The sequence below is a fragment of the Centroberyx gerrardi genome, chromosome 15 (genome assembly GCF_048128805.1).
Source record: "Centroberyx gerrardi isolate f3 chromosome 15, fCenGer3.hap1.cur.20231027, whole genome shotgun sequence".
Taxonomy (NCBI): Eukaryota; Metazoa; Chordata; class Actinopteri; order Beryciformes; family Berycidae; genus Centroberyx; species Centroberyx gerrardi.
The window spans coordinates 20,493,646-20,503,914 of NC_136011.1; the positions used below are offsets into that span (position 1 = coordinate 20,493,646).

Here is a 10,269-nt window from a genome sequence, read left to right on the forward strand (position 1 = left end):
ACAGACCTGAAGTAAGCGCCCAATGAGCAGAATTAATTAAGAAACGGCTTGACCGTGTCTAGAGCTGGAGAGGACGGAGACAGAGATGGAAAACTTGGAACGCACATACAGCAGTGGACAAATTTAACGCCTGAGGAGGTGGAGGAGGTGGAGGAGGAGGAGGAAGAGGAGGAAGTGCTGGGTGGACGGAGATCTTCAGTAGGTTAAACTGACTAGTATTAAACTAGTCACACATACATGCGCATACACACACACATACACACACACACACACACACACACACACACACAGCAGAGAGATCAGTGCATATACACACAGGCTTAAAATGCTTCATATCGCTTCACCATCCGACGGAAACACATTCTATAACATTCTCCTAGGAGTCCAGTGACAGACCCACAACGAGTAGAAAAATCCAACTTACCCCTTTTCACTGTCCAAGTCTAACGTTCAAACATACTCCTACCCACCTCCCAACCCTCCCACCCCCCTCTGATGCAAAAAACACAACTGAAAAGGTATAAGACAAAATCATATTTTCATGCATTTTTTTTCCACAGCTGTGAGAATAATATTCAGTTTTTCAACAGACCGCACCCTGGAGTAGTATTCACAAAGAAAAGAAAAAAAGCCTGTTGTCAAATATTTGATCAATTACAATGTGTACAGTAATACAGCAAATTCACATTTTTTTTTTTTAAATATACAGGTTTGGACGTCATGCAACAACAGCAGGTCCCATTTTTAAAAAACAACCAAAAAAAACAAAAAAGAAAACAACCAAAAATAATAATAATCATAATTTAAAAAATTCATAAATGATTAAGGTTTTAAAACTATAGCGTAACAATATACAACAACCTTAAATTAAATACCTTTTCGACAAGAGATGTTTTAAAGACTGCCAGCTAGATTTAAGAAAAAACTCTATAATAACAATAATAATAATAATAATTATAATCATTTCTAAAGGTCTTTTCATTTTTAGAAAATACTTCAAATTGATTGGAAGTGAAAAAAGGAGGCTGTGCATTGCATGAGTGCCATCAGTCTGTCAGTCAGTCAGTCAATTTTCCCCTAAACACACAACACCAAAGAGCTTAACGAGAAGCGGGGAGCGCTTCGCAAACGACACCTCCATGCCAATAGAAAATAAAATTAATACACACAAACACACTCATACACACACAAACACACTCACGCACGTCAGGTGAAATTTTGCCCGAGTAGTGCAGTATCGGAACACACACTTCTTCTTCAAACAGCGTGTGTGTAATGGTATTGACTCATGATGATCACAGTACCCGTTTAGTGTATTGTAATGCGTTTTCACTTCAGTGTGTTTGACCTGAACTCTTGCCGTGGGTTCGCTGTCTATGGAACTGGGACCGATACGTTGGCCAGTGTTGGGAGTGTTGTGTCTGAGATGAAACACAAAGTGAAACTCTTCAAAGGCAAGACGTTCTCACCGGGACCCATGTTCGTAGACACAATAAAAAACCAACAAACAGAAGTGACACAAAATAAAAAATAAGAGAGATCAGAATAAAATAAAAACAAAATAAAAACAAAATGTCCCCAAAACAAAACCAAAAAAAACTCAGTAGTAACATTTTCATGTGCTATTAAAGTGCAATTGAATGAGATTTGCAACGTACAAGAAACATGACTGATTTCGACCCCGAATATCGACCCTTGCCACCTCTCTTTCACCTCCCCCTGCCTCTCTGCCCTTCCTCCCTTCCCTCCTCTCTTTCTTTCTCTTTCCCTTCATCCGCCCCAGTAGTCCATGTCTACTTCCACAGTTCCTGGGAGCTGTCCTCGATCGCCCAGTCCCTGACGTTGGGCAGTGCCAGCGGTTCGCTCTTCACTGACAGCGAGTTGACCAGTTCGCAGTGGAACTTGCGGATGTGTCGGTAGAGGTCCCCGGACTGCGTGAAGCGCCGTTCGCACCACTTGCAAGCGTGCGGCTTCTCGCGCGTGTGCACCACGGCGTGGCGGCTGAGGTTGTGCGAGTACTGGAAGCTCTTGCCGCAGGTGGTGCAGGTGTAGGGTTTCTCGCCGGAGTGTGTCCGCTCGTGGCGCTTCAATGTGTACATGCAGGAGAAGGTCTTGCCGCAGATGGAGCAGGTGGGCACGTTGACGTCTCCGGCGGGCTTGGAGCGGATGCCCTCCTGCTCCCTGAAGTGGGAGCTGAGGTGAATCTGGAGGATGTGCGGGGAGGGGAAGACCTTGTTACACAGCGGGCACATGAAGATCTGGGTGTGGGGAGCCGACAGCATGTTGGAGACGTAGGGCAGCAGGGAGCTATCAATGCTGGCCGCCTCGGCCTGGGTGCGGTCGTTTTCTCCCCCCAGCATGTCGTCGTCCTCTCCTGCGGCCGGGGCCTTCTCCTCCCGCTCCAGCTCTGTGGCCAGAGAGGCTTCGCGCAGAGCGGACAGGTGGGCTTCCAGGCCGAGCCTCCGCTGGGCCGACAGAGGCCCTCCGACCCCGTGGTGGTTCAGGCCCCCGTTGGCGCTCGGAGCCGTCGCCTTGGTGATGCCGCTGTGTTCCATGTCATAGTCCCCACCGCCCAGTTCCTCTTCCTCGTCTGAAGCCACGCCCCTCTCCACCTTCACCCTCACGGCCAACGGGCTCTGCAGGCTGTCTGGCGTCGCTGCCCCGCTGAAATACGACTGGTGGTGGTTACTGTGGTTGCTACCGGCGACTGGCTTGACTGACAGGTCCAGGACGCAGTCGGCCGCATCTGTTGACACCCTCCTGCCCCTGCGCCCGCCACGAGAGCTCACTGAGCGTTGGGACCTCTGAGAGAGAGACCCAGTGGAGCTGGTGGGGCTGCCGGCCGGGGAGAGCAGCTTGCCCCCCTCCCCCAGCCCCTCACCTCCCTGCGTCTCAGCCTCGCCATGTCCTGGACTGGCTGTGGCCGTGGCCGGTGTCCTTGGTCTCTCTGCGGAGGGCAGCCTCAGCCACAGCGCTCCTCCCTCTGCCTTGCCCCCCTCCTCGTCTTCATCACTGGGCAGCAGGTCGGCGGTGGCGGGCCGACCCGTGGAGCCGTCTGATAGGCTGTCGGCCTTATCGGAGCAGCTGGAGCCGCCGTCGTCCTCCCGGCGCGTGCTGTCCGCCTCGGCCGTGGCCTTCTGCTTCAATCGTTTCTTACACACCTTGACAATGTCATACATGTGCAAGTAGCTGGCTGCCGCCAGCACGTCCTCTACGGGCAACGCCTGAAACTGCAGCTTGCCCTCATACATGAACTCCAGCAGCAGGGCGAAGGCCGGGGCCGTGACAATGTCGCTGTTGAGGTGCACCACGTCTCGCTTGTCCAGCTGGTCCTTATAGAAGAGGTGGAAGTACATGCTACAGGAGGCCAGCACAGCACGGTGGGCACGGAACTGGGCATCGCCCACCAGCACCGTGGAATCACATAGGAAGCCCTGGTGGCGCTGCTCGCTCAGACACTGGAGCAAATGTCTGCTGTGATCTGGGAACTCCATCTTGCCGTCCTCATAACCTGCAGAGACACAGAGACAGAGAGGCAGAGAGGAAGTTAGAGATACATCTGATGAAGGTCTCATCATCTGTGATGGCAGATTTTTATCCCTGAAACTATCAGGGGGTTTTAATAAAGTGTTGCGCCTATTTGATTCTATGAAGGTAAATGTGTGTAAGAAACAATAAACACAGAAAGGTAAAACCCAAAAACAGCTTAAACTCAGAGAAGACAAAGGGATATAGAGATACTGAGAGGTGAGACAACACAACATTAAATTTCATATCTTTGATTCTATCATGTGATCTTTATAGCAATAGAAATGATATCTAGTAGTATCCATATACACATTAATATAGAAATAGAAATATATGGTTACTTGGGCAAATTCAGGTTAAACCTGCAGAACAAGATCATTTTTTATCATTACTTGGGCTTTTGTGGTAAGCACAAAATTTGTGTGTAAGACGTTTTCATAAATGAGGCCCGTTAAAAAAAGCAGAGAAAAGAGAGAGAGTAGAGACAAATGTCAGCAACACACATCGGTTGAGACGTTGAAAACAGACTGTAGAGAGGAGGACAAGTAAGCGATAGAAACACACCAAGAGTAGGTAGGTTGGGTAAAAACAGAAAGAAAAAATATAAAAACTTAACACATAATAAGCACATTAACATAACACAATAGAAACGCAATTAAAAAAGAAACCTATCTATTGAGTAGTTGTGCAATCCAAAGAAATGCTACACACACACTCACATGATCACGCATAAACACACGCACACACATACAACCTTCATATCCTCACTGCCAAAGAAATATGTTTAAAATATGTTTATGTTTGTTTAACTTTAGTAGCTGTTGACCTAGACACAATCATGTGTTTTTGTAACTCACAATTGCAACGTGAATAATAATAATTCTGTTACAATTCCCTTTTTTTGTCTGTGAGCGAGAATTAACTAAATGTCCCAAACACCATGCAGGTAACTGTAAAGTCATACATACACACCTTGGTATAAACACGCTAAAATAATCTGTTTATTTCTGCTTCCGCTATCACATCTATTCCACGCTTTATTTATATAAACAAATAAAGTATTTAAGGGGGAAAATAATAAGAGAACACAAAGGATAATTACAATTAAAAACTCTGCTGTAATAAAAACTTAATCACTAAGTCGGCCTTTACCCGGAGAAAGACTTTTTCACAACTAAACAGCAAGCGACTGATCCTTTCCTGCTCACGCCACTGTCTATCCCTTCTCTCTCCATCTCTAACTCCTCTGCCTGCACTCCTGGATTGTCGCTGCTCCTACGCTGGTTATTTTTATTAACCCACTTTGGCCTGGCCTGGCACAGCCCCTTTAGGTAACCGGCTTTCAGCTGCACACACTGTCCTCACGCACACAACACACACCTACCAGCCTACCTACCAACCACCTCCACAGGCTAAGTCTAGCAGGAAAACTGGCCTATCGAAATAGCACTGTTGAAAAACACAACAGCTTGTCCCTCCTTTAACCTGCAAGCATCAGCTTTACTAGTCAGATTAAAAGAGAAAAGACAAAAAAATTTGCACCAATGCTCTTCAGATGTCCTTAAAAAAAAAGAGAGAATTCTGGGTAGATTTTACCTAGTTGGTAAAAGAAATTAACACCAAATTGGGCAAAATCTGCTAACTGCATTTGAACAACGAAAGAGAAGGATATTGAGAATTAAATCTGTCAAATCTTAACGCTAAAGTCCCACCTGTTAACCAAGTCGATTTGTCCCGCCTGAGAAAATATATGGGTCCCGCTCTGCACTGTGTTAACCAAAGCAGTTAAATCACCTCATTTGAATGAAACTAAACCAAGTATGTCAGTGTGTGTGACTGTGTGTGTATGTGTGTGTGTGCATCTGTGTGTTGTGTTTGTGTGTGTGTGTGTGTGTGTGTGTGTGTGCGTTCGCCCTCCGCCTGGTTCAGACTGCTTTTAATGAGGGGGCTTACGGGGACAAGGGTGTACCACCCCCCACCTCCCTCTCCAGCCAAACCCCCCCCTGCCACCCCCTCCTTCCCCACACACACACACACACACACACCACGCCACCATCCCACCCCTCACTCACACACTCAGCCCCCCCAATCTGAATCTTACAAGAAAAACCCAGCACATCCGTCCCATAGTAGAAGCTGCCCTCTTCCTCACCCCCCCACCCACCACCACCCAGAAGAGAAGATTTACAATACAATCACTGTAAGTGCCCTGCTCGTCACAGCATCAATCCTAATCCTTAAAGATGGCTAAAAATAAAGACGGCGGTGGCGGCGGTGGGGAGGGAGCCGTCGGTGCAGCTCAGGAGGGCAGCAGCCCGTCACCCGGCCGGCCGGCCAGCCCAGGCAGGGGTCCGGGAGAGACAGAGAGGGGCAGGGAGGGAGAGGGAGAGGCTGGGACGGCCAGGGAGGGAGGCTTACCCACATCTGATCCAGCTGACGGGGGCCATATGGCAGCTGCTAGCCAGATAAAGAGATTAAGACTAGGAGGGAGTGCGATTACAGCTGTCTAGCCAATTCAGGCAGCTCAAATCTGCAACTTCTAAATTAGTCTCCTCTACTCCAGCCGACAGGAGGGGGAAAAAAAAACTTGGTACAAGCCGGCCGGGTAGAGGAGACTGCACATGCTTTCAAGTAATTTTATAGCGAATTAGATTTAACTGAAAAAAGTCAGATTAGGGGATTTGGAATAAATAACTGTGGTTATTATATTCTTTGCTTAAAGTTTGACTTTCTATTATTAATGTATTATAAAATAAAAACAGTTTTTTCTTTGCTCAAATTTAACTAATTAAAATCAGATAGCTTTTCTTTTTTAACTGTGAATATTGGTCAAAAAGCTTATTTTAGCTAATCATAATGAGTGAACTCTAGAAAAAAAAACATAAATTCAGCTTATATTTCTAGAACATTTCTTTTCTTAATTGTAACTTTAAAATCAAAAACAAATCGTAGTCCCGACCAAATGACTGGCTGCTTCAATAGGAAACCAAACGCACAACAAATGCTGAATTTTAAATGCAACTCTCTGGACTAAAACCTAACTGCACAAACAGCGTTCCCCCGGCTGCAATTACCCCTCCAGACAGACAGACAGCCCAACATGAGTTTACTACTGAAGCACTCACCAACAGTTTTACACCACACTCCACACACTCACACTGGCTTTAACAAGACACACCGGAGATCCCCAAAACAAAACTACTCCTCTAGCTCAGACTCTCTTGCTTGCTTTCTCTCTCTCTCTCTCTCACACACACACACACACACACAGACACACACACAAACAACAGTACCTGCAGCAGTATGCATCAACTTGATTAACTCCACTGTAGCAGAATAGCTGGGCTCTGGCTGGGAATGGCTGTATCTCTCTCTCTCTTGCTCTTTCTCTTTCTCTCTCTCTCTCTCTGAATCAATGAGTGGGTAGAAGAGGAGAGGAGAGGAGAGGAGAAGAGGGAGGCAGGAAAAAAAAAACACGCTGCTCAAACTGCGAGGGACAGATGCAAAGTGGAGGAGATGTTGGAGGGGGAACGAGATACCACCTCCCTCCTCCCTCCTCCTCCTCCCTCCCTCCTCCTCCTCCTACTCCTAACTGGCGCTGATCGGCAGCCACACACACACACACACACACACATAACGCACAGACACACGGCACTAACTCTCCCAGGCTGCCGCTGAGGCTCACAATAAAGGACTGGGGAGGGGTGCGGAGGGAAAGGGGGGGGGGTGGAGGGTGGAGGAGGAGGGAGGGGTGGAGGGGGGGGGGATGGCAGCCTGTCAGCTGCTCTGACATCATCCTCAGATGGAGATGCTACCTCCAGCTGTGCTCTTTCTACAGCCATATGCTGCCTCCTCTACACTCCTGCCACCAGACTCCTCTTTCATTCTACCACCACCACCACGCAACTTTGTCTCTCTCTCGCTCTCTCTCTCTCTTCCCCCCTTTTTCTCTCTCTGGGAAAAAAGGGGGGATACTAAATGCAGTGGGATGCTGATTTGGTTTCCGAAAAAAAAAAAAAAAGGAGTTTACTCAACAATTTATGCCCCCCCCCCCCCCTCTCCCCACATACACACACACCAAAACCCACAACTACCACTACTATCAAGGAAAGGAAAAGTTCACAAAATATAGGTCTGAGGGAAAACTTTTTTTTTTCTAACCTAGTTTCAACCCCTTTCTTGTGAAGAATTTAAATACCCCACGAGTTTTTTCTTCTCTCTCTCTCTCTCCTTCCAGTAACTATAAACAAAGCCCAACACAGCACATTTGCAACTGACAGACGCACGCAGCTGATATTGTTTTCCACTTCTTTACGGTTCAGTGCCACTGCCTTGTCTTGTATTCATTCATTCATTCACTCATTCATTCATCCATTCCCCCCCCATAGACCCTTCGGACAACTGACAGAGAAAAAAATGAAATAAAGAAACAATGGGAACAATCGTATGGAGCTCATGAGTGAAATCCTAAACAAAAGGTATACAAGCCCCTTAATAAGCCGAGGGAAAACTTATTACAGCCTTTGCTTTCGTTTTAGTGAAAGTGGGTTAGGTTTGAAGCGTGTGAATTTTCTTCTTGGATTTTAAGCGAGTAGCAAAAAAAACCAACTTATCTTTTATTAATATATTTCGTCCGTTTGTAGCACCCAAAACAACTTTGTTAATCCTATAATATATTTTAGAAGGATACTGTACAAATAGCACAGCAAAAATGTTCCTATAGGTATATTATAATAAGACCATAAGAGATTAAAAAAATACCAAAAAGTAAGGTCACTGTAAACTCACTATTGAGTACGAGGAGGCTACCACAGACACACAATAAGCCCCTATAGAAATATCATAGGCATATTATAGTGATTTTTCGTTAGATTATCGCGTAACGCGTACTTTTGAGCAACACGTGAGTCTATCCTCGCAACATTTATACATAATTACACACATTTCTAAGTAATATGATCATTCTTTCTCCTATAAACCGGCAGTTGAACTTAAAAATATGAGTTAAAAAAAAACCATCAACGTGTTTCTTGTTGAAATAGTCGGTTGTAGTCAAACTCCAACTTAAACTTTGCGCAATTTAATAGGCTAAGGTAAAAATGTTGCCCTGCTTTTGAAGGCGGGGACATAAAATGTATCTAACTTTAACTTTAATTAACTTCACCACTGGAATCCGTCACTTCATTTCAGTTAGCATCTTTAATTACAATGCCACCAAGTCCTGGGAGATTGGTCGCTACCCAGGATACAACAACACTGCAACCACCGCAACGCTGATGCACTGTTTCAATTTCTGTTTACTTTGAAATAACTAATTTCATAGCATGATATTGCATTTTTCATGGCACTGGTTCTGGAAAAGGAGACTCCACAAACATATCCACGAGTCAGCACATATGATAACCAAGTTGGCATGAATTTGACTATTATAATCCTAAACTTCATTCGATGCAGCCTAAACTGTCAGCCATAACAATAACTGTTTATCACATTTGTCAAGCAAGAATAGCATAAAACTCCAAGAAGGCACTGCTTACAGGTTGTGAGGTTGTCTCCGGACAAAATAACAACACAACAAGACTACAATCAATTTCCGAACCAGCACACATAACAAGCAAACACACACAGAGAGACACACACACCTACACGCACACACGCACACACACACTGACCCACGCAGCTAGCTATAGCCCGATCATGGCTAACAAAAGTAAAGCGAACAGGCTACATTATTAAGCTATTTACAGTTGTGCAGCAGGCCCCGATGCTATGACAACAGCTGCTAAAACACCACCAAGGAAGAGCTAACATAGCAACTATTTGTGTGTGGAGACAACAGAGTATGCTAAGGAAGGTTTAGCTACTTTTTCCCCTCCGTAACCCACCCTCTCCTGAGCCTCCTTTAATCGGACTCTGGTATTAGAGGCACTTACAGACAACAAGGTCCAACGTCTTCTCTGCTTCCTTCGTCAAATCCCTTTTTTCTTCGGAGACAAAACTAGATTGACTTTAGACTAATTTCCATAACAAGCTGCCGAGGCGAGCAGGCGGAGGGACGGGGAGTCTAGCGCGCTGCGGCGGCCAGATGTTTCCGAGCTGTTGCTACTCAACTCGGGCTGGAAAGGAGGCGACTTGACTGGCACGGCGCGGAAGCCAATGGAGCCGGTGAGGAGAAAAGTGAAGGCAAATTGGAAGCGGCCCTCTAACACAGGAGAGGGAGGGATATGTCTTCTCGGCGTAGGTTGACACCAGGCAACGACAGCAGCACACAGTGAGCAGGCAGGAAAGAAGAGGGCCAAACCAACTGGTTCTGCGAGTGCGAGGCGGACTGGCGCAGCGGAGCACGAGCGAGTGGAGAGCGGCGCGGTGCGCCTTGGGTACTGTAGTCAAGCCTCCGCCGGCGCAGGAGGGAGGAGTTGGTCTGAGCAGGTGCACCACCTTGACCGGAAAAAAAACTGTTGGTTTCCGGCAGGGTTGGGCGGTAACGCGTTACCGGTTGATTGGTAACTGTAGTGCTAATAATGAAACGAAAGTAGCCTAATCATAGTAATTCGTTACACATTCGTCACTGGGAAAAGTAGCCCAATAACATGAACAGGTGCACCGCCCCCAGAGGAAAAAACGTTGGTCTCCGGCGTTATTGGATAGTAACGCGTTACTGGTGGCTGGTAACTGTACTTTTATTACTGAAATTGAAATCCTAATCGTAAATCGTTACACTAGGCCCACTCGGGAAAAGTA

The 10,269-nt window shown here is 46.3% G+C and overlaps 1 protein-coding gene across 3 annotated transcripts; it reads right to left on the reverse strand.

Moving 5' to 3' along the window:
- Positions 1–567: 567 nt before the first annotated feature.
- Positions 568–9,726, reverse strand: zbtb18 (zinc finger and BTB domain containing 18). Of its 3 annotated transcripts, XM_071906602.2 has the most exons (3): positions 9,462–9,480; positions 6,822–6,931; positions 568–3,511 (listed from the first exon to the last, which is right to left on the reverse strand). In XM_071906602.2, exons 2-3 carry the CDS (start codon positions 6,835–6,837, stop codon positions 1,794–1,796), a joined length of 1,734 nt encoding a protein of 577 aa, XP_071762703.1. In that variant the 5' UTR covers positions 6,838–6,931; positions 9,462–9,480; the 3' UTR covers positions 568–1,793. The 3 variants fall into 3 exon arrangements, with proteins under 3 accessions (XP_071762703.1, XP_071762704.1, XP_078144936.1); XM_071906603.2 differs by lacking the exon at positions 6,822–6,931 and having other exon boundaries at positions 9,462–9,726; XM_078288810.1 differs by lacking the exon at positions 9,462–9,480 and having other exon boundaries at positions 6,822–7,028.
- Between the last annotated feature and the right edge of the window lie 543 nt (positions 9,727–10,269).